This window comes from Callithrix jacchus, chromosome 5, assembly GCF_049354715.1.
Source record: "Callithrix jacchus isolate 240 chromosome 5, calJac240_pri, whole genome shotgun sequence".
NCBI classification, from domain to species: domain Eukaryota; kingdom Metazoa; phylum Chordata; class Mammalia; order Primates; family Cebidae; genus Callithrix; species Callithrix jacchus.
In genome coordinates, this window is record NC_133506.1 from 120,680,218 (window position 1) to 120,704,354 (window position 24,137).

General features: G+C 46.8%; 1 protein-coding gene, 1 non-coding gene and 2 pseudogenes across 4 annotated transcripts in view; 1 reads left to right on the plus strand and 3 right to left on the minus strand.

The window, feature by feature from the left end:
* LOC144582688 (cbp/p300-interacting transactivator 2-like) overlaps window positions 1-23,733 on the plus strand; it is a 42,793-nt pseudogene extending 19,060 nt beyond the window's left edge. Inside the window, exon 2 of the transcript XR_013535937.1 lies at window positions 6,698-23,733. The product of XR_013535937.1 is annotated as a cbp/p300-interacting transactivator 2-like (transcript). The remainder of the gene's footprint in view (window positions 1-6,697) is intronic.
* LOC144582687 (cbp/p300-interacting transactivator 2-like) overlaps window positions 1-23,769 on the minus strand; it is a 37,178-nt pseudogene extending 13,409 nt beyond the window's left edge. The window contains exon 1 of the transcript XR_013535936.1: window positions 1-23,769. The product of XR_013535936.1 is annotated as a cbp/p300-interacting transactivator 2-like (transcript).
* Window positions 22,109-24,137, minus strand: part of LOC144582686 (uncharacterized) — a 27,692-nt gene continuing 25,663 nt past the window's right edge. The window contains exon 2 of the mRNA XM_078374394.1: window positions 22,109-22,445. Within this exon, the coding sequence (XP_078230520.1) occupies window positions 22,109-22,445 (337 nt within the window). The remainder of the gene's footprint in view (window positions 22,446-24,137) is intronic.
* Window positions 23,579-23,769, minus strand: LOC118154097 (U2 spliceosomal RNA). Its single transcript, XR_004744022.3, has one exon. It is a non-coding gene; the product is annotated as a U2 spliceosomal RNA (small nuclear RNA).

Consider the following 24,137-nt stretch of genomic DNA (forward strand, 5'->3'; position numbering starts at 1 on the left):
CGGGTCGGGGGCTTGGCCGCCAAGACGCGCGGCGCGTCCATGGTGTCGGGGGCCGGGGCGCTGGCGGTGCTCGGGCCCCGCCGAGTTAGGCGCTGGCTGCGGCCGCCACCGCTGCCGCCCTCATTCACTTTTTCCTTGCTGACCCATCGTCCTCCCACGCGGGCCGGCGGAGGACAGCGGCGGAGCCGGGCGGACGGAAGGGGCAGGAGCCGTCTCTGGCGGGCGGGGACGCCGGGCGCGCGGGGAGGGTCTGGCGGCGGCGCGGGGCGGGGGCGCCGGGAGCAAGGTGCGCCGCGCCCCCGCCCCGACCCGAACCCGGGCCCGGCCCGCGGCGCGCGTCCGAGGAAGTAGTCCCCTGACACCTTGTCCCCGCACTGACACCGCGGCTGCGACAGAGGGCTTCTCCCCGGGCTCCAACACTCTGCGGGGAGCGCGCCCCTGTCTGGGCGGAGTAGGGGATCCCGGAGCCGGCCCCTCCCGGGCGGAGCTGGGGGAGGAGAACCACCTGGAGCCTGGAGGCCGAGCGAGGGCGAGGTGGGCGGACCAGCACCGGAGCACTGAGGTTGGAGGGTGAGAAGCGTGTGTCCGGCGCCGCTCTCTGACCTTTATCCGAGCAACAGATGTCTAGTGCGTGGGGTCGCAAAGTGGGAGTCCCTACCGTGAGCGTCAGCAACACCTGGGAACTTGTTAGAAATGCAGATTTAGGGTCCCCACCGGGTCCCGTGGAATCAGAAACAATGCGGGCTGGAGCGCAGCCTCGCTTTGCTAACAACTCAGTCGCTCTGGGTGAATGCACCTGATCAGCTGGGCGCTGCTGTGGCACAACTCTGCCCCTCCAGTGCGGGCTGGCAGGCAGATATGCAGGTCCTTCCGGCCACCCCGGGGCCCAGAGCAAGCCAGCCAGAGGTCCCTGATGTGCTGAACTTCACCTCCACTCTCCCAGATCCTGGTTGGTATGATGGACTGACCTATAAAAGTGGCAGTTTCATATGGTTTCAATAACTCGAGTAAAAGACCAGCAAGAGGCCAGGCCTGCACGGTGATCAGCGTTGGGGTTGATGCTTCCCTTGAGATCTTGTCACTGGATGAGGTATCCGGAGGCCTGCGGAGCCTTTCCTCCCTCTGATCCCCTGCTTTCTCATTAACTGAAGGAGAAGGGAGACCAGTCTAGTGCAAAATGTGAGTCCTTGCCGTGGCTGGCAGATCTTGGGTGCTCCCTAGCTCCCACCTAGAACGGTTTCCGAAGTCTCCTGGTGGCCTTGGGGCTCACTGCCCTGCAGCCCAGCCTCGCATTTTCTCCACCTGAGTGGAGCACTGTTCTGGCTCAGGGCCTCTGGCTGGGATGCTCCTCCACAGTGCTCTCCTCCTGCTCCTTCTTATCCCGTGGTCTCCCCAGGAAGACTTTCCTGGCCTCTGTGTCTAAAAGCTCTGAGTGGGACACAGTGGCTTACACCTGTAAACCCAGTGCTCAGGGAGGCCAAGCCCGGAGGAGTCTTGAGCCCAGGAGTTGGAGACCAGCCTGTACAACTAGAGAGAACACGCTACAAAAGAGAAAATTAGCTGGGCATGGTGGCACACACTTGTAGTTCCAGCTGGGGTCAGGCAGGGAGGATAGCTTGAGTCTGCGGTGAAGTTGAGGTGGTTGAGGTTACAGTGAGCTGTGATCACAACATTTCACTCCAGCCTGGGCAATGGTGTGAGATTCTGTCTCAAAATACAAAATAAAAGCAGCTCTCACTCAAATTCCGGACTGCCGCCTTGTCCTGATTTATTTTCTGAGCATTTGTCACTGTGTGTCTATGTATATATGTATGTGCGTGCGTGCGTGCGTGTGTGTGTTTTATATTTTTTAATTTTATTTATTTATTTATTGAGACAAAGTCTAGCTCTGTTGCCAAGCCTGGAGTGCAATGGCGCGATCTCCGCTCCCTGCAACCTCCACCTCCCAGGTTCAAGCAATTCTCCTGCCTCAACCTCCTGAGTAGCTGGGACTACAGGCACCCACCACCACTTCTGGCTAATTTTTGTATTTTTAGTAGAGACAGGGTTTCACCATATTGGCCAGGCTGGTCTCGAACTCCTGACCCTTTGATCTGCCCGTCTCCGCCTCTCATTCCTTTTATGGTGCCTTGGTTTTGTGTCATCATTAGGGAAATCATTTAGAACTTTTATATTTTAGTTTTTTAATAGTTAAGTCTTTGATTCACTGGAAAATTTGGTCCCAAATAATCAAGGTATGATCCAACTTTTCCCCCATATGGCTACTCACTTGTCCCAACTAATGAATAATCCATTTGTCTCTATTGATTTGGGATGTCATCTTTGTCATACTATTAATTTTTTTTTCTGTATTTAGATATATTTCTGGACTCTCTGTTCTGTTCTAGTGATCTGTCTGATTATTCATGTGAAAGTTCCACGAGTTTAATCTTTGAGGTTTTGTGTTTTATTTTACTTATTTTTAGGCACAGGGTCTTGCTCTGTTGCCCAGGCTGGAGTACAGTGGCACCATCATATCTCACTGTAACCTCAAACTGTGAGCTCAAACAACGATCCTCCTGCCTCAGCCTCCTGAGTAACTGGCCCTACAGGCACATGCCACCATGTCTGGCTGAGTTTTGATTTTTTTTTTTTTTATAGAGATGGGGTCTTGCTGTGTTGCCCAGGCTGGTCTCAAGCCCCTGACCTCAAGTGATTGTCCTGCCTTGGCATCACATAGTGCTAGGATTACACATGTGAGCCCAGCCTGATTCTGAGTTTTACTCATGGGTTCAGCAACCACCAAGTTGATTTATGTGAATTGCATTTAACCTTTTCCTGCAGCTAGGCTTAAAGATCTTGTCATCTGCTTCTCTCACTTGGGATTTGAGATTAATGAATTGCTATCTGTAAAGTGTTTCGAAGTTTTTGAATAAGGCCTCATGCATAGGTAATTTTGAAATTGCTTTCCTGAAAAAAGTGGCACATTAGATTCACTATGATTTTTAAGAGTAAACTTCTACTGGGTAAATGGCATTGGTCACTAGGCCGTTCTGTCAGAATAGGCCTTAAGAAACCCGGTGGATGAGTGGTGTGGGGCAGGCCATACCACAGGGGATACAGTGCCTTCCGGGAGTATTTATGGGTCATCTGGAGTTCTTCTGTACAGGTCTTATTCTGAAATCCAAGGGGCTCAGAGATAGCCAAGAGGAAATTTTTCTGTTGATTTAACCCCCCTTGGGTTTTCCAAATCGGTATCTAATGCATTTGCAAAAGCACTGCAACTGCTAATCGCTCCCATGGCCTCATCTGGCCAGCCAGCAACGGGCTAGAAATCGATCTTTGTACAAGGTGTTTATTTATAATTTATGGAGCTGATAGGAAGGCAGAGCCATCTGCTCCTCCAGGCATCAGTATTTCTAAGCCCTCCCATTCCCTGCTAGGGCATTTTCACTTGGAAATCATTTCTAATTGGGAGGAGATTACATTGCAGTCTGGAACATGGCTTCCTGCTGTCTCCTGCATTGTTTTTTCTCCCTCTGGAGCTGCCCCCTGAAGTTCTTGAGCAGTTTTGATTTGAAAATCCTTTCTTTCCTAACCTTTATTTCCATTCTTTACTGCCCAGCTAACTACCCATCATTTTTTCCAATATGTGCTTTGCCTTTAAGTGAAAGCCAGTTATTGGAGATACGTCTTGGGGACTAAGGATTATTTGACGAGGTGGCATTTCTCAAGTGTAGTCCCAGTCCGGCAACATCAGAGACACCTGGGCATTTGTTAGAAATGCCAAATCTCAGGCCCCCTCCCAGCATTCTGTATTTTAATAAGCCCTCCTGGTGATTTTGATACATGTTAAAGTTTGTGTACTGCTGGGGTCATGCAGGATATGGAGCACAACAAAGACTACTAGTGGTGTGTAAGCCGCCAGTGTCTTTGGTTATATTTCACTTCTCCTTTTTCTCCCTACCTTACATGATTGTTGAATCGAAAAAGGATGAGTTAGTTGTCCTTTGTCATTAGTACATTATTTTCCTGTGCCCTAAGTAAACAAGTAATTGAGATCCAAGAAATCTCTTCCTGTATGAATTAAGTCATCAAAATCTCAACCTTACAAGAGGAAGCTGCACAAGTGAATTGAAGCAGTGACACTTAGGATTGTAACTGACCATTTCCTTTCCCACATGCGAAATTAACAGACAGCAAGCAGCAAATGTGAGAATGAAACTGTAAACAGAACCCAGTGCAGTGGAGCTACGAAATCACTCTGGGCCTACCACATCCAGTTAGGGTAGAGGTGAAACCCTGAATCATGAACTGCAACATTTCTGAAACTGAATATGCTACCAGCGAAGCTGTTACAATTTTCAGCATTCTCTTTTTATTTGTCCTTTTTATATCTCTGTGAACTCATTGCAGTAGCCAGGAAGAGTTGTGAAGTTGGGTGGAGTCGGGAGAGGGCAGAATTAGGGAGACAGCTATTGACTTGGAATCGTCATCATATAATACAAACACAAGCACAGTGGCCTGGATTTGAGGCTGACAAAATGTTTTTTGTTCATATGCCCAGTTTTTCAGGGGCTTTAGAGCCAAACTTTCCAGAAGAAGGAAAACCTTACTTGTACTCTCCTCTGTACCCCTTGTCTTCATAAGCAGTTAAATGCTTTTTCGTGTGTTGGTGATGAGTTTTGAGGATTACTGTAGCCTTCTATATGTTTGAACCAAAATATATGTTAACGCACATGAGGTAGATCTATCTATGTAACAGCAGATAGGAAAGTCTACTTTGATAACATACCCACGATACATTTTTGAGACATTAAGTGTGGATAAGATGGTAACTTTTCAAAGCTCTCTTAAAGCCCACAGAGTCCCATCTCCTTTCATGTACTACTTAATATTTATGATTTCTTTATTTTCTTTCTCTTCCTGCTTTTGGTGGTTAGAGTGTAAATCGTTCAGTTTCTTTTTATTTATCTGAGCATTGTCAGCCTCAGAGTTAGAAAACCAAGATGGTCTCACTTCTGAAACTTCTCCCAGTTCCTCTGGTTCTGTATCCCCAACTGGATTCTTGTGTTGATCCAGAAAAGGAGAGGGATATTGCCTTTTTGCCTTTTGTTTGGCAAAGGGCTTGGGACCCTGAGTAAGTAGCAGACGGTCCCAGTGCTAATAACTAGATAAATCTAGCCGTACAGGCTAGAGCAGATGGTGGGTTGGGAGTTGAGCAGTAGAAAGCCCTAATGGTGATAGCAGTGAGTATTTGGATGTCATTGTTTTATTAGTTAGCAAACAGAACCATCCTTGTGGTTGTTCCTCGGCTTTATGTGTAATGATGCTGTAGGTGTCAGCCCCCAAGTTGGCACAATAGCCTCATCAATGTGTTCTGATGCCTTTTTCGATATACACGGGCATCTCTGTAGCTTCATTAGCAGCATACAGGAAAAGGAGAACAGATAGAGTTTTACAAATCACTTAGTGAGATTGCATAAGCCTGGAGGCCTCTGAAACAGCAATTCCTTGTTTTATTTTTCTTGAGGTAATTTCCTAGGGAAAGTTGCCCTTTAGGGATTTTTTGGCTTACTGTAGTAGATCACCTGGACTCTGGTGAGGGCAGCTGACCTTGGCTTTTAAAAATTTACCAGAATGCCTCTGTCAGTGGACAGTTCCTTAAAATAAGAGAAACAGTACAAAGTTTCTTTGCTTGTGGTAGATCTAAATGAGACAAAGCCCAGGGGAGCTTGGTCTGTTTGAATGTGTTGTGCCATTCTGCCTGGGGCCATGATGTGGCCACTCTTGTTCTATGCTCACATCAAGGATAGGCCACCACCTCCTGGCAGGGAATCACACAGTGGGACTCAGAGAGGGATTCAAATGAAAACCGAAACAAGGTCTGTAGGCACAGTGCCAGTTAGCATCTCATTGGTCCTATCGTGTGGAGTGGATGCTCCTCACCAACAGACATTCCTCCACCCTCAAATCCTGCCACCTTACCAGGCTGAGCCTGCTGCCTGCCTCACACTGCACTTTGTTCTCAGTAACTGCTAAGTGTCGACTAGGGCTGCCATGGACATTGGCATAGAGCTTAGTGGGAAATGAAAAGAGCCCTGGCCATCCAGCCGCAGCTGGGCTTTGTTCTTTTTCCTCTCTTCGTAGAGTTAGAGGGTAGTATTAGCAAGGAGCTGTTCCAGAAAGCTGATCACTAGATGTTCCAGTTCTCTTTCTCATAAATGAGAAAGTAAGACACAAATTTGTGAAATGACTTTCTTCTCTAAGGTCACGTAACAGGTGTTGAATAGGGTTCCTGCCCCAAGAAAGTTCTACCTGTATCACCTTGTTTTGGAACCAGTGGGTTTGGATTTTCCTTTATCTTAGTTTTGGTCTCTGGGACAATAACAGCTGTTAAATGGTTCTCTAGGAATAATTTTTAATAACTTTTTCCTAATCTCATCTCTCAAGCGATGTTTCCTAAGTGTGAACTAAGACTCAGCAGGTGGTTGTGGTGGTGCTGACTCTCCTGTAGTTTCCTACTAAAGTGGGAGAAGAGACATATCTTACTTGCCTCCTATGTTTTGTTCATCTGACATGTTACTTTGAATGGGAAGGTATCCTTTAGCATTTCTAGACAAGGTTCAGGACCTTAGGAAGGCCCTTACATTTTTGGCCCCAGAATTTTCACAGTATCAACTCCAAAGTTTCTTATCCTCTTTTCCTTCTTTGTCAGATGCAGCCTCCATGAATGTGCTGGTGCAGAATTGCAAGATCTACAGTGATGCCAGCTGTGACATTTCTGCAGATGGCCAGCTCCTGGCAGCTTTCATCCCCAGCAGTCAGAGGGGCTTTCCCGATGAAGGGATCCTGGCAGCGTACTCCCTGGCCCCCCATAACCTGGGTGAAATGCTGTATGCCAAGCGATTTGGTAAGGGATAGGAAGCCCGACCTAATGACAGAGGGACGCTGGTGCCTTGGCATGGTCATTCCTAGGTGAGGCATGGCTTGAGTGGGACTAATGGTCATATACTGCCCCTACCTTCACTGGGGCACAGGCCAGAGAGAGATGGCTTTGCAGGAGTCCTGGCTACCTGACTAGTAACATTGCAGAAGAATCTCAGGATTAGAGTCCTACCACATGCTCCTGTTACGATGGCCAGGAATAAATGGCACACACATGCCAAGACAGTTTGGGACTGTGTATTTCAAGCCTCTTAAAATGTGTGAGCTCTTTGATCCGGCAGTCCAACTTTTAAGGAAATAATCAGAAAACTGTACAAAGATTTACATACAAGGTCGTTCACAGCAGGGTTACCGTACAGAAAAATGTCAAATTGTTGCCTTGGGAGTGTTTTGTTTTGTTTTGCTGGTGTCACCTTGGGTTAAATTTAAGTAGTGTTTTGTTTTTGTTTAAGAGTTGCCTAAACAAATGATGGCGCAGGGATAGAATTGCTCCACTGGCCCTTAAAATGCTCTTATAGAACAGTGCTCATAATGTCGTAAATGAAAAAAGTGGGTTCAAAATAGTAATTACAGGATGTTATCAGTTTTTAAAAAATGGGCTATATGATAACAGTGGCTAGCATTTATTAAATACTTCTATATATCAAACATATAGACAGGATCAAAGCATCTCAACAAGGGTTAGCTCAACCTAGTGTCCAGGGCTCTTGGCCAACTCGGTATGTATATACCTTCTTATCGCACTACCCACCACAGTCCTGTGAGATAACCCCAGGATGAGCAAGTGAATATGAAGATAGGAGAAAAAGAGAAGAGTGAGAGTTAAAGTTGTTTCCCTGGAAGGGCAAGAATACTGGGAAATCTCTCTCTGTTCTGTTGGCCCTCAGGTCCTAATGCCATTTCGGTGAGCGCGTCCCCAGTGGGCACCTGTATGGTTTGAAAATCATATACATCGTGATTTACATTTCCAGATCACTTCCCCAAAGTTCCAGTCTCATAGGCAAAAAAGTGCTTACTCAGTGTCTCCAATTTGATGTCTACCAAGCATTTCAAAATTAGTTATTCCTGAAAGAGCGGTCATTTGGAAAAGAGAAAGAAAGAGGCGAGAGAGGGTGAGGAAGTTGCCATTACGTGGTGTCCTAAGGTCCGTACTCACTAGGACCATTAAACACCTCTGCTGCTACTGCTGCTGCCCATGCCTGTAACTCAGTAAAGACTGATCGTCCAGGTTGTCAGGAACAACCCCATGGAATCCTTGTAGCACAGCAAAAGTATTAGTTTAAACCGAAATAAAGCCTGGTGTCCTTAAACTACATAAAGCCTCTATTGCCATGCGAGAGGCCCCTAAGACATAATACTCACTTGAAAATCTCTGTAGAGACAGCTCATTGTTGGCAGCTGCCGGGGGCTCCCTACCGAGCCGCAGCCTGAGCCACCGCCCGAGCCGCCGCCTGAGCCGCCGGGGTGCTGCTGCCGCCTGAGCCGCCGAGCTGTGAGCGCAGCGGAGGGGAAATAAAAGGGAACAGCTCTGAATCTGCCCCAGCAGCCGCTGCGAGACCTCGGCGCCGACAACGCGACACGAAGCGCCCTGCACTCCAGGAAGGACCCCTCTCTGTGCTACTGAGCCGATCCTGGACCCGACGATCCCGCCCTCGGTCTTCGGAGCAGAAATCGCAAAAACGGAAGGACTGGAAATGGCAGACCATATGATGTCCATGAACCAAGGCACCAATGGGCTGCACCACCAACCTGCCCACCGCACGGGCATGGGGCAGTTCCCAAGCCCCCATCACCAGCAGCAGCAGCAGCAGCAGCAGCAGCCCCAGCACGCCTTGATGGGCGAGCACATACACTACGGCGCGGGCACATACACTACGGCGCGGGCAACATGAATGCCACGAGCGGCATCAGGCACGCCATGGGGCCAGGGACTGTGAGCGGAGGGCACCCCCCGCGAGCGCACTGGCCCCCGCAGCCAGGTTTAACAACTCCCACCCAGTTCATGGCCTCCCCGGTGGCCAGTCAGGGAGGCTCCCTGCCGGCCAGCATGCAGCTGCAGAAGCTCAATAACCAGTATTTCAACCATCACCCCTAACCCCAACAACCATTATATGCCTGATTTGCACCCTGCTGCAGGCCACCTGATGAACGGGACAAACCAGCACTTCCGAGATTGCAACCCCGAGTACAGCGGCGGCAGCAGCACCCCGGCGGCTCAGGCGGCAGCAGCGCCCCGGCAGTGGCTCAGGCGGCGGCAGCACCCTGGCGGCTCTGGCGGCGGCTCAGGCAGCGGCTCAGGCGGCGGCTCAGGACTCTGAGCTCCTTGAGAGCAGAGGCTGCGTCTGTTTTATCTTGACGAAGTCCAAGAACTTCATAGGGAACCTAACAATTAGTAGAACATGAGTGAATGAAAGAGAACCTGAAAAAAAAAAAAAAGCATCCTCATCATTTCTAGGTGGCAACTAGCAGAACCAATGATGGATGGTAATAACATAATATCGTGTCCCACCAAGCTTCTGAGAGGGAAACACGTCTTTCTCTGCTTTTGATATCACAATGACAAGAAAGTTCTGATCTTGAATGCCATATGGCTAGAAATACTTGACATTGGGTGAATAGGAGAAGTCATTATGGGATGTTCATCAAGCCTATTTCTTATCTAGATATTTGAGGATAGAAGTTGAGTTTTCATTTAAATCTTCTTTTGCTTTTCTTAAGCAGACTTGGCTGGTAAAAGTACCTGGTCTCTGCTTTTCGCCACCTGGAATCCCAGTCCCAACAGCTGCTCTTCTAAACCTTCCAGCCTAATTGTGGAATAATTGTTTATCATCATTAAGAGACAGGATCTGTTTCGGTAGCTCTGACAGACCTCTCTAGCCTCTCTTGTAAAACAGGGCTCTTGCCCAACTCCTGCACATAGCCTGCCAGTCCTAGCACAGTTCCACTTTTCCGTAAGTAGCCAGAAACATCTGGCAGAAGACAAACAGTTACAAAGCAGAAGCCAAGGTGGTGGGATCTGTTGTCACATATAGGGCTGGCAGCTCAGGGAATGCGGTTAGAGAACTGTGCTGAGGAGATGTGGTAATCCAGTCAGTCCATGGCCGTCCTGCTAAGGGGCACAAGGCGGCTAGGCTAGCCAGCACCTTGGTGACTGCAGCTACTGCCAGGCTGCCCAGTGAGCCTTTTTTGATTTTCAGTAGGGGTACCATCTGCCTCTAAGCACTAAGAAAGGGAGCTGAAGTACCTAGAAATTTCCCATTTGGGAAATGTTCCTGTCACCCAAGAGACAGGATCAAGGCATCTCAAAAAGGTTTAGCTCAACCTCGTGTCCACCCAGTCTGACATTAAGCCCCCATGCTACAGAAAGGTTTCTGGTTTTCCAGGTCTTTGTTGCCCCTTATGTCCAAAGGTAACCAAAGCACTCAGCAAATGTCCCTGAACTCAGTGACTGGTGGAAGGGAAGACACCAGCTTTTTTGGATAGCTGTGCTCGCTCTATCACCGTTTAAGGCAAGAAGTGAATTTTTGTCTGAGAACAGGGAGCAAGGGTTTAATGGGACAGTACAGAGTCTCCCTCTTTGTACAGGTAAGTATAGGTAGGTGTGTCCATCTGTACTGTCAAGCTCTGGCCACAAAGGAATGCGTTAGTGGATAATGGGCCTGTCCTAGAACTTTGCTACCCTGAATTCCCCCTTTCTCTGGTGTTACCTCTTGGAATTCACTGTGGTCATGTACAGAAAGGCAAATGTGTTGGGCCAACAGACATTCCCAGGAGAACATCCTCCAGAGCATTGATTTATTTTAAGATGGCACTAAGTGACATCTCTCCCCAAGAGATGATCTCTGACACAATCCCATATAAAAACTCTTCTGCAAATGAATTGCTAATTGCCATTAGCCTTGATGCACTTACTCCAAGCGTTTCTTCAGACCTCTGGATCTGTGCTTCTCAAACTGTGGTTCCTGGACAACTTACATTAGAACTACATGGGGCCCTTATTAAAATACAGATCTATGTCAAACCTAAAATCAGAATAAGAATGGGAGCCAGAGGGACCCAGGATTAGTATTTCTAAAACAAGCTTTCCTACCAAACTCGGCTTTTTGGCTGTCTTGGCCTCACCTCCCATCTTTTCTCGGCTGTTGACGCTTTCCAGGTTTCTCCCTTGAATTGCTGTATGTGCTGGAGTCTTTTCTTTATGTTGACTCATTTTAATTTTTGTCCTGATTGCTAGGATCTAGGGTCCTTTTGATCTTTCCCTTCTCTCTTCACCATGTTAATCCTCCCAGTTTTAATGATGGGTAAATCAGGTACGACTGGGCATATATTTTCTCTCTCCCTTCCCACTGTCCATTTGCAGTTCCTCCAGACTGGATATGCTACTCTCTGTGACTCGGAGTCTTATTTTCTCTCTGATTCCCTTTTACTTGAGCCAGAGAGAGCTTTTTGTTAATTTTTGTTTTGTTTTTAGGTTAGGCTTTTAGAGGCCGCTGAGCTGAAGTTTTTCTGAATTCTCAAAACAGTAAACTGCCTGTGTTCCCTTCTCAGCTTTCATTTTCTAACTGGAACCAGGCACAGTATTGTAACAGAGAACTGCAATTAATTTTCTAAAATAGTGGCAACTTGCACAATAACTTTGGTTGTAACCAAGTGAAAGCATAATAACAAAAATACAGAATTACTTCCGAAACCAGAAAGAGTCCTATATCACATTGTTCTTCTAGTTTGTATCTCAGTAAGTGCTGTGTTTCTTAGGAATAGGGGCAGAAGCCTGCAACTGGGCAGGGAGGTTCAGGGACATGAGGGCCATGCTAGAGCATTTTGAGCTAGAAAGAAGAATAAGGATTTGTGCTTTCAACACAGAAGTTAACATGGACCCCCCGCCCCCCCGCCCCCCCCGCCACGTCCCAATAAGTGGAGACTGTAGGCACATAAGTGGTTTAGTAAGAAGTGAAAACGATTCTCATTGCCTAATCCCTGCAGGTCCTGGAGGCACTAGGAACTTGAATCTCACCAGGAGTAGTTTGCTTTTCTCTCTGGGTCATTTTATTGACAGGAGGGATGACAAGGACACCTTCGTTTGACTTGGGTTGGGGAGGAAGCTCTGGAACAGCAAGCGGTTAAGCTCCCCTTTCTCCCTGGAGCAGTGCTGTGGTCTTTAAGGGAGAGCCTCCAATACCTAAGGGTCAATTTTATTGAAAGCTTTTTCTTCGTGGCTGTGGTAAAACGGTAGCCAAGGTTGAGTGTTACCCAGGCAGATCAATAGTTCGTAGGACACACTGGAAAGAAAGTATCCATCTCTCTCACTCTCCTCTTCCCCTCTCCCTTTCCCTTCTTCTCTCTTAGGTGTCTGTCCTCAGCCTCCTCTTCTTGACCTAAGAGTTTTGTGGGTTGGTAGTGGACTATCCCTTTATACCCCTTCTCCCTCTAGAGTGCTAGCAATACGTATCTCCTTTACCCTCAACGGGCTCCAGGCATCAGGGAAGGAAGGCAGATTTATTACCTTTTTTTTTTTTTTTTGAGATGGAGTCTCTGTCACCCAGGCAGGACTGCAGTGGCACAGCCTCGGCTCACTGCAACCTCTGCCTCCCAGGTTCAAGTGATTCTCCTGCCTCAGCTCCCTGAGTAGTTGGGTCTACAGGTGCCTGCCACCACTCCTGGCTAATTTTTGTATTTTTAGTAGAGACAGGGTTTCACCATGTTGGCCAGACTGGTCTCAAACTCCTGACCTCAGGTGATCCGCCTGCCTTGGCCTCCCAAAGTACTGGGATTACAGTCATGAGCCACTGTGCTTGGCCCGTTAACCATTTTTTATAGACCTGCAGCCTACCCAAATCCGATTGTGCAGCAGTTCTCAATGTGTGCTCCCAGGGGACCACATCAGCATCCCAGGGAACTTATTAGAAACGCAGATTTTCAGCCCCACTTGAGATCTGCTGAGTCCGAAACTCTGGAGGCGAGGACCAGCCATGTATGTTTTAACAAGACTTCTAGATGACTGCGCACTACGATTCCATCTAGACCTCGCCTGTCAATATATCTTTGTCCTTTCCCCTTTTGTTCTCACTCTATCTCTTACTGTCTCTGAAAAGAAACATTAGGTGGCTTGTTTTCTTTTATATCATTTGGTAGCAATGCTTACAGAGACTAATGATGGCTAATGATGATGATGATCATTATTATTTTAAGTTCATTAAAATGAACCATAGAGGTTGGGACATGGTGGCTCATGCCTGTAATCCCAGCACTCTGGGAGGCTGAGGTGGGTGGATCACCTGAGTTCAGGAGTTCGAAACCAGCCTGGCCATCATGGTGAAACCCCGTGTGTGCTAAAAAAACAAAAATTAGCTGGGCATGGTGGCGGGTGCCTGTAATCCCAGCTACTTAGGAGTCTGGGGCAGGAGAATCACTTGAACCTGGGAGGTGGAGGTTGTAGGGATCCGAGATTGCGCCATTGCACACCAGCCTGGGCGATGAGAGCAAAACGCTATCTCAAAAAAAAAAGTGAACCATAGAAAAAACTTGGGATCCAGACTGCCCAGATTGGTGGTAACTGTATGGCTTAGATCCTGGGTCAGGATGGGTGCCCAGTGCTGTCAGCACTGACCAGAATTTATATAATTTCACAAATATAGGCTCTTTTGACTTGTCCCAGCTTTATTCTTCAATCTACAATCTTTATTCTGACTCTCTCCTTCCCTGCCCTTGAATTGAACTTGTGATATCATCCTAATCATCTGTAGTTCCCTAGATTCTAAAAGTTTGATTTCCAAAAGTGACCTAGAATTGTAGTTCAATCCAGAGTATTCTCTAGAACTGTGAGGAAACTGAGCCTTTCCGTAATCTTGTCTGGATTTGGGGGTGGCAAATACGAAAAACAGTGATATTTTATTTTTGTATCCTGGAAGGGTACTATTTCTTCAAGGGGAGACTGGGATAAAGGGGAGACGACTTTATTGTCAGAAATGATTTACTCCTTCCTAAGATTTTTGTCCTCATTAGTTTTCTTGAAGCTGCCTGTCAGTTGATTCAAAGCTGCTTCCGCGGCAATGATCTTAAAGTTGACTTCTGAGATGTGGCACAAAGCATCTATCCTCAAAAAGTTCTTTTCTTCAGAACATTGTAGGAAAGGGGGGAAGGGGGCTATAGGAGAAGTAAGAGGTGTCTCTGGTGCGATTTGCCAGAGAAGGAAGGTGGGGGGCAAGATAAAAAATTAAAAATAACACTAGAACTTCAGTCAAAGCCATTCCTTTAGGAGAATTTTTCCACGACAGATTCACCAACTCCGACAGTGTCTTTCCTCTGTGGCCTCGTAGAGTGCAGCCTATGCTGCATTTTATTCTTTTCACTCAAAAAAACTGTATTGAGCCCCTATGCAGCAGTGAACAAAATGGACTTAGTCCCTTCCTCTGTATTGCGTCCATGTGCAATGCCTGGCTTCTTATGGTCTTTCCGCTGCCATCTCCCCAGCCCTCACTGTGCTTAATTAACTTCAGGAGGCACACACCATTTGCTTCCTCAATGTGTGTTACTTTGAAATCTCATGTGCCCTGGGTTTCTCCACATATCCACACATGTGCACCCTGCTACCACCACCATCACTGTGATAGCCCATTCCTCGGTAAGCCCTAATTGAATCAAGGTGCTAATGAGATAATCCTGAAAATAGGCTGGGCGGTGGCTCACACGTATAATCCCAGCACTTTGAGATGCCCAGGCGGGTGGATCACGAGGTCAAGAGATCGAGACCATCCTGGTCAACAAGGCGAAACCCCGTCTCTACTAAAAATACAAAAATTAGCTGGGCATGGTGGCGCGCCTGTAATTCCAGCTACTCGGGAGGCTGAGGCAGGAGAATTGCTTGCTTGAACCCAGGAGGCGGAGGTTTCGGTGAGCCGAGATCGTGCCATTGCAGCCTGGGTAACGAGAGCGAAACTCCATCTCAAAAAAAAAAAAAAAAAAAAAAAAAAATCCTGAAAATAGGGAGCATCTTACTCATTCCCACAATTCTAAGCAAAATTCTAAGAGTTTTCCAGGTTCTAGTTCCAGCACTGAGACATGGTGAGAGGTTCCCAGTAGATAGTTTAAAAAGTGAAGGCAAAACATTCTATTTTTTCAAGAACTGGTAGGAAAATCAATTTTTATATTTGTAAAAGCTGAAAGTATTTGATATAATCCCTGCCCTGAACAGAGAAATACTGCTTCTTACACACACACACACGCACACACACACACACACACACACACACACACACACACACACACGAAGCAAAACATATAGAAACATTCTCTTGTCTAAGGTGAATCTCCAGAACTCATTGGACCGTTTCCTTTGACATGTAGAAAGCCACATTTGTCCAAGAACTTTTGTTCTGCTCTGTGCTCAGAGATGTGGAAACCAGAGTAATTGTTTTCTCTTTATTTATTTTTATTTTTGAGATGGGAGTCTCACTCTGTCTCCCAGGCTAGAGTGCAGTGGTACGATCTCAGGTTACTGCAGCCCTGCCGCCTGGGTTCAAGCGATTCTCCTTCCTCAGCCTTCTGAGGAGTTGGGATTACAGGTACCTGCCACCTGGCTAATTTTTATAGTTTTAGTAGAGATGGGGTTTCACCATCTTGGCCAGGCTGGTCTTGAACTCCTGACCTCATGATCCACCCACCTTGGCCTCCCAAAGTGCTGGCCATGCCCGACCTATTTATGTAATGTTTTTATTTTTTATTTTTTAAATTTGTTTCTTTAAAGAAACAGGATCTCGCCCAGGCTGGAGTGCAGTGGCACAATCATAGCTCACTGTACATTTCAGTAACTGGGCTCAAGCAATCTTCCCACCTCAGCCTCCCGAGTAGTTAGGATTATAGGTGTGCGACACCATGTCTGGCTGTTTATTTATTTGGTAGAGATGCAGATCCTGCTACGCTGGCTAGGTTGGTGTTTAAACTCCTGCCTTCAAGCGATCTTCCCATCTCAACCACCCAAAGTGCTGGGACTATAGGCAGAAGCCACCATGCCCAGCCAGTATAATTTCTGGGAATTCTAGAATCTGTGAGTGCCTCAGTATTTCTTTTAGCATAGAAGTAGATCCCCTCAGCTGAAGTGATCTCTGTTCTTTCATCCTAATAATCACGGGTGGCCTTTGGAAAGCAGTGGGCCAACTGAAAAAGAAAAAGCTTGTCCTCTGACTGCCGTTGGGGTCTCTGAGGAACAAATGAATGAGACGAAGTTGTAGGTGTCAGCAAATCATAGGAGGTTGCCCAGAAATGCCTTGAAGGCAGTACATAGTAACAAAGGGCAACAAATTTGAAAAAGCTTTTTTAAAAAAAGAGCTGTGTGCTTGCTGTTTGCCCTTTTTTTTTTTTCTGCCGGGAGAGAGGTTTGGTTTGGATATGTGCATTCTAGGAAGATTTGTTCCTGCTTAAACTGAGTGAAAGTGGGAGAGTTAAGATGACTTGGTATTTTGATTTTTAAAAATTTTCCAAACAAAGCTATGATTTTGGTTTTTAAATAATCACTCTAAAAATTGAGTGCACTGCCTGTGAGTTAGCTCTGCTCCCCCAGAACAGTTAAAATTATAAAAATTGCATCAATGTTCTGTGAATTCTGAATTCCAACATAGAATATAAAGGTTTGGAGACAGTAAAAGAAATTGAAGTTTTAAAAAAGCAATCAGACTTTCCCAGGAATGAAGAAACTGAGTAATTCATGAATCTAAGCAGATCAACAGCTGGAAAGGAAGAAAAGATGGCCATAGCATCTCTCCCACTGCTACTCTAGAATAAGATGTGTAGACATCCATTTCCAATGGAAAGATCAGCTGTCTCTTAGCATCTGCTTTCTATTGATGTTTCCCTCTTCTCACTTGATTCTCTTCTAGTAACCCTTGTTAAGACTTTAAAGCCTTCCTTAATTCCCATCATTATCCAGAAGGCATTTTTCCTCCTCACAGTTCTTTTCTTCCTCAGAGCCCCCTTGCTTTTCACCTTGGACCTTTTCCCACAGCTCTTTCTAGCCTCAGTTTCCAGTTGTCCCCTTCCTCTAGCCAGCTTCCATCTGCCAACTGCACTTGAACTCTGGCCACCACTGTAAGTTTTTAGCTTTACAGATGATGAGATTACCAAATGTAAACAAAATAACCACAGAGTTTTTTTCTTTTAGCTTCTCATCTGAGCTGATCTGAACAGTGCTGTTTGCTGCTTGAACTACTGGTCTGAGTTTTACTGGCATGTAGTAGGGGGAAAAAAAACATCTTGTTGAGGGCTGCAATACCTTTTTCCTCCTAATTTTTTAAAGGATGGAGAAGGTTTCCCACTGACCTCTTAGCTCCCTCATTCTTTTCCTGTCTATCTTTGAACAAGAAACAAGACACTTTTAGTTTTGATCTAGGAACTCTTTTCTTTTGCTTCATTTCCTATTAGTTAGAGTTTGAGGGGTAGAGAGGCAAGCGGTACAAGAGATTGTCTTGGGCACCAGAAGTAGAGCAGTCATTATCTTCTACTCCTTTAGAACCATAAAGATCTCGGCAGCCAGACTCATTCCCTACTGACATGCTGGGACTGCACTAACTCTAAGAAATTTGTTCTTTCTAGCATATTGATTCTATTTCCCTTCACAGATTTTAGACAGAAATGAGAACAATCTACTTTGGGAAGCGGGGTTGCTGTCAGCATATGTCATATACCAGGGAAGAGGTGCAGTGGAGACGGGTGAAACCAGGACTCGTGAATCACGAATCAGCAGCTGGGTTTTGTATTCATTCCCACAGAGGGTCCCCCGTTCCTCATAATCCTTCCAGTCTACTGAAATTTGGTGGTGTAGCTGCATGGCATGTCTCTTGTGTCAGAGAGAAGAGTAGGGGACAGGCTGGGTGTTCAGCAGGCCACCCAAGCTTTGTTCTTAACATCCCATGGGGAGCTTCAGGGCACCTGATTAATACTGAGGAACCCTTTACTTGAGATGTTTTTAGAGTGTCTGTCAGTGAAGACCAGCCATCTCTTATACTATCTTTGTCAGTACTGATGACCTTTAGGTTTACAGGGCCAGTCCCCATGGAAATCTAAAAGCGGACTCACAATCCACCCAGTCTCCGCATTAAAAAGATTGATGACCGGCCAGGTGCAGTGGCTCATACCTGTAATCCTAACACTTTGGGAGGCCAAGGCGGGTGGATCACAAGGTCAGGAGTTCGAGACCAGCCTGGCCAATATGGTGAAAGTCCATCTCTACTAAAAATACAAAAATTAGCTGGGCGTGGTGGCAGGCGCCTGTAGTCCCAGCTACTCAGGAGGCTGAGGCAGGAGAATCGCTTGAACCCAAGAGGCGAAAGTTGCAGTGAGCCAAGATCACACCACTGCACTCGAGCCTGAGCAACAGAGTGAGACTGTGTCTCAAAAAAAAAAAAAAAAAAAAAAAAAAAAAGAAAGAAAGAAAGAAAGAAGGAAAAAGAAAGACTGATGACCAAAACTGTAATGGTTTGGGATTAGCAGAGCTACATAACCATCGGTCAGTACTGAGAAACTTGTCCAGATAGTCTCTCATCTGTAGGGTTCTGAGAGGTATTTCACCTCAGTACGGTGGACTGAGAGCTGTTCAGCTTTGGCCAGGGAAAGGGGTAGACACTACATCTCTGAGTGCTTTTCAAAATGGGCCGGATTCTCATTGCTAAAGTGTCCGTTAGTTTCGGGCATGTGTGAAATGAGGAGGATTGGACCAGATGACCTCTCAGCCTATGCATCAGTGATTAACCTCCCATCCTGCACCCTCCGTGCTCTCATCCCCTCTGTATGTCTTGCCCTCATCTCCCTCCTTCCCACTCCACACTAGAGTGTTCTAAGCAAGCAAATGCTTATCAGGATCCTGGAGGCTGCTGATCTTTATGCGGCGTTTTCTGGCTTTCTGCCACAAAGCAGGATTTAGCCTAATACCCAAACATTGGAGATGTGCACTTGAGCGCTGCCCTTTCGGCACCGTTTAAGGACTTGAGCATGAGGGGAGTGCCGTAGGACACATTGATGCCCCCAGGACTCCTGTAGCCGCAGAAGTTTGAAGTGGCTAGCAAGGTCGGGGTTCTCACCCTGTAATCACTTGTCTCCAGTTTCTCTGTGACCTTGTCTCACCTAAGCTGGGTTCATCTTTTTTTTTTTTTTTTTTTTTTTTCTTGAGACGGAGTTTCGCTCTTGTTACCCAGCCTGGAGTGCAATGGCGCGATCTCGGCTCACCGCAACCTCCGCCTCCTGGGTTCAGGCAATTCTCCTGCCTCAGCCTCCCGAGTAGCTGGGATTAAAGGCACGCGCCACCATGTCCAGCTAATTTTTTGTATTTTTAGTAGAGACGGGGTTTCACCACGTTGACCAGGATGGTCTCGATCTCTTGACCTCGTGATCCACCCGCCTCGGCCTCCCAAAGTGCTGGGATTACAGGCTTGAGCCACCGCGCCCGGCCTGGTTCGTCTTTTATATTGAGGGTTTTATTCCCAAAGGAAGTTCCTATACTAAGAAGCAAATTGATAATATTTGCTTATTAATCCCTCTGCAGCAACAAATGATAAGAGGTAAATTTGGGACATATGAGAGGCTTGTTTGTTACCTCGTGGTCTGGAACATTTCTAGGAAAGAGGCCTTTTATTCTTTGGTTTCAGATCCCCATTTAAAAAACCCAGCCCAGCCACTTAAGCATCTAATTACTCAAGTCTTCTTATTCTCCTCTTTGTAAGGATGCTTTCTTTGGCCCTTTGGCCCCATTCCTTACAATTACAAATCACTGTAGTTTTAGGGAAGACTTTGTTGTGAGGCCCATGTAGAGCTACCACAGGCTCAAAACCAAGGTGCTCCCCTCTTGCATTGATTGAAATCAACCCTCATCCCTTCTTAACTCTGGGTGTGCTCTGCTGGGAGAAGGAAAGCTAAACAGATTAAGTGATCCCAGCCACTGCTGTCTAATCACACCTACATTGTCCTTTTAGTGTTAAAAGTTAAATGACAAGTTGTATTTAACCATAAAGTCTGTAAATTGGACAGAAACTGTTATCTTCTGAGAAGGTGAAAACTTCCATGGGAAAGAATGAAGGCACCATAACTCATTGCTTGATTTAAAAACAAAACATTGATAAGGTGCAAAGGAGAAAGAGTGGTATTACCATCTCCATGCCCATTGAGGCTGAGTGGAGAACAGCAGCCACGAATTTGTTTGAGACTCCTGCCAGCAAGGAGGAGATCCAGAGGCCAAGCAGCCACACTCCAGATGACTATGAGAGAAATTCATTAACTTCATTGGGTTATTTTTTAATAAGAGCAAAGATTTAAGGAGCCCTATGAATTCCTAACATTTGGAGTTGAGTCTTACAGGAAGGGTGTAGGAGGTTCCTAATGCAGCTGCCACAGGCAGGCAGTCCCGTGCCTCAAACCTGAACCATTTCCACGTCTGTAAAGGGCGCATTTGACCTCAGGACCATAGCTAGGCCATTCTGGAAGAGCGCCATCGGCTACCTAGACACATTTCTCAGCACCACAACACCTGGAAAATTATTAACGAGAGAGAGAGAGAGAGAGAGAGAGAGAGAGAGAGAGAGAGAGAGAGAGAGAGTGTGTGTGTGTGTGTGTGTGTGTGTGTGTGTGTGTGTGTGTTGAGCGCACGTGCTGCTGTCTTCTCCATTCTGGAGGCTGTCCTGTCAAAGGCCTTTCAGATAGGCACCCAAGGCACATGAACTTGTGTTCTCAGATCCAGGCTACTTAACCGTTGGTTTGCATAAATGGAGTGGACCCTATCATCCCTCCCTGCCTTCCTCCCTCACCACCTTCATCCCTCATCGGGTTAGCCAGAAAAATTATTATTATCGTACCACTCTAAGTTCATTTTACGAGTATTACTTTCTAAACCACACTCTCATTTGTTTTCTCTTTTTTTCCCCTTCTATCAACCCTAGGGGCAGGTAAAGGCAGATAAAGTCCATATTTTATAGATTAAAAACTAGGGAAGCTAGAAGGGAAATAAACTCGTTTATAGAGTTTATAGAGTTTCAGCTTCCTGTTGTTTTCATAGGCCCGGATGACCTTTTGTGAAGACTCAGATGCAGGTTCCTGGTTACAGTAATAGCACCGTGACAGGCATTTTGTACATCATCTCTTTTAATCTTCCAAATTATTTGATATGTGTTTGTTCTGAGTTGAGATCTAGAGCTGTTGTTATGCAGTGACATCAGAACTCAGACCCAAGTCTTCTTAAGTCTAAAGCCCATGTCTTTCGTTCTGCAACTGACCTGACCTGAGTAGAGATTCAGTTCTAGACCTTGAATGGAAACTGTATGAGTCTACATTCTCCCACTATTTTTGTATTCTCATAGGAGTTTTGGAAAGATTACTGTTCCTTTAATTTTTTGGTGTGAGGTCAGCAAGATTTAAATGGGGGCCCTTAATCATGAGCAATTTCCTAGTTACAAGATCTCAGTGCTCCCAGAAAGGGGTTAATGAAGAGCCACCAGACTATCTTTTTTTTTTTTGAGACGGAGTTTCGTTCTTGCTACCCAGGCTGGAGTGCAATGGCGCAATCTCGGCTCACCGCAACCTCCGCCTCCCGAGTTCAAGCAATTCTCCTGCCTCAGCCTCCCGAGTAGCTGGGACTACGGGCGCGCGCCACCATGCCCAGCTAATTTTTGTATTTTTAGTAGAGACGGGGTTTCACCTTGTTGACCAGGATGGTCTCGATCTCTTGACCTGGTGATCCACCCGCCTGGGCCTCCCAAAGTGCTGGGATTATAGGCGTGAGCCACCACGCCCGGCCAACTCTAGGATGGTTTTGTTTGTTTGTTTGTTTTTAACCAGTCATCTTTTACTTCGAGGTTAATTCCATTAGGATATGAAAGGCTTCAGCAATAATCGAGACTGTGTTCCTTATGGAGGGGCTCAAGCCAAGAAGGCCGTGGAGGGGAGTGCAGAGCTTGTCTTCTTCAGTGGTACTTGCGTTGCCGCTCATGCTTGGGCTCCTCGTAGGAAAAGGTGTAGTTGAAGACCACGTAGCATGCCAGCACCATGGTAATCCCCGCGATCCTGCCCTTCTTCACGTTGGTATCTTTGTTATAGTACTGGTAGTAACCTCTTCGAAACACTCGGACAATGCCACTAGGGCTGAAGTCCCGCATCAAGATCCAGCTTGGCAGCTCTCCTAGTTTGACCTCCAGAAGCTTCTTGTCCTTCAATGGTAGGACCGAGCCATCTTGGAGTACTGGTGTCCGCTGTCTCTAGGATGGTCTTGATGCCCATCATGGATGTTTGTTTTGTCTTCACGTGAAAGAGTTCGGTATTTATTGTATTTTTCCCAGTCTGGCCTTGTTTCTGTGTGTCCTCGGGTATTCCAGGGGTATGTGTGCCCCAAGCTCAATAATGGTGTGATTCTCACAGACTTGTAGAGGTACTGCCCTGGTGGTCCTGGACGAAATCCGGAAGAATTCTCCGGATTATCAGGCAGAGATTCTTGTTCTTTCCCCTTAGTTTCTCCAAACCAAACGGAGTCTCTCTCTGTGCTGCAAGGCCTGGAATTGGGGGTGAGGAGACAGAAGCAACCCTGTGGCTATCACCAACCGGTACTGTGCGGGTTCACACTCCAACCCAGCACAGCACTGGTCTCACTCAAGGTCCTGCTATATCCACTACCCGGTAGGTAGCACCTATGTTCCCTCAGGGCCCTAGAGGTGTACCAGTGTTAAACTCTAGAGCCAGCCAGGTTTATGTCCCTTGCTTCAGGGCAGTGAGCTCCCTCAAGCCCTGGGTGGGTGGGTGGGTGCTGGGATGCTGTTTTGGAGCCAAGGTTTGGAGTCAAGACGTTAGCAATGTAACTGACGTTTTATTCTACCGCAGTTAAGCTCCCATGCAAACCACGAGAAAAAAGTCCTCCCCACTCTTGGCTAACTGAAAGATGCCACCGATGAGGTTTCCTTTTTCTAGCCAAAGCACCTTTCTTATTCACAGGGACTAGGCAAGGTACCTGGTATTTTCCTGCCGGGCTGGAATGAAAAAGTCAAATAAAGATCAGGTATAATCCTAACCAACTGTTTCTTTGCAGGAACATGGGTGAAGCTGGAAGCAGTGGTTGTCAGCAAACTGACAGAGGACCAGAAGACCAAACTCCACATGTTCTCACTCCTAAGTGGAAATGAGAACACATGGTCACAGGGGAGGGGAACATCACACACTGGAGCCTGAAGGGGGTTGGGGGCCGAGGGGAGAGAGGACAACTGCGTCATACATAATGCCCGCCGGGCTTAAAATCTAGACGGCTGGTTGAGAGGTGCCGCCAACCACCGTGGCACATGTATACCTATGTATTCCAGAAGAAAGAAAGAAAGAAAAAAAGGAAAAAGGAAGAGAAAGAAGTTTAAAGTTGAGGGTGGGCAAAAGTAGCGGACCCCACAGCAGTGGGCTGCCAAGCTAGGATGTGAGAACCTTCCAGAAACAATTGTACAGGCTTCCTACCCAGAAACAGAAAACGAGTATAGCATTTCCAAAGCCCTGGTGCTGTACAGCAGAAGCGTTTCTCAGGAGCCGGCCACGAACCCACCAAGAAACCGGCGAACGCTTATGCAGAAACATCAGAAGGTCATTGGAATAACCAAACAAGCCCACGCCGCAAAATTCGTCTAACTTTGCAAACAGATTGTGTCCCCCGAAGGGGTGCACCGTTCCTGGAAGTACTGCAATACCAGGTCGATGCGTGGAGTGGACGGAGCAAGCTCCTATTCCATCTCCCTGCTCCAAAAATCCATTTAATATATTGTCCTCGGATAGAGGACGTATCAGATATTAAACTGATAAGAACAGATACTACACTTGATCTTAGCCAAAAGGCCGAGAAGCGATAACCACTACCGCCACGCAGGCCACGACTCACATTCGTCCACTCACCCTGAGCTCACGGTAAGAAATATCATCTTCAAGTAAAGAAGCCCTCTCTTCCCTACCTTCACACGGTACTCATTGTTACAATTTGCAACGTTGTATAAGTAATACGGTTACAAGTTTGGGGGGATATTTACTTTCTCTTTTTGCTCCCATAGCTCCCGGGCGAAACGGCCATTTTTAATTTGCATGCCCCGCCCCACAGGCGCCGAGCTCCTTTCTCCCTGCCAGCTCGCCTGCCACGGAACCGGAAAGCGTTTATTAATCCCCGGGATCGCGGGAAAACTCCTTCCGCTTCTAGGCACCTCAATAGGAAAAGCCCAAAACGA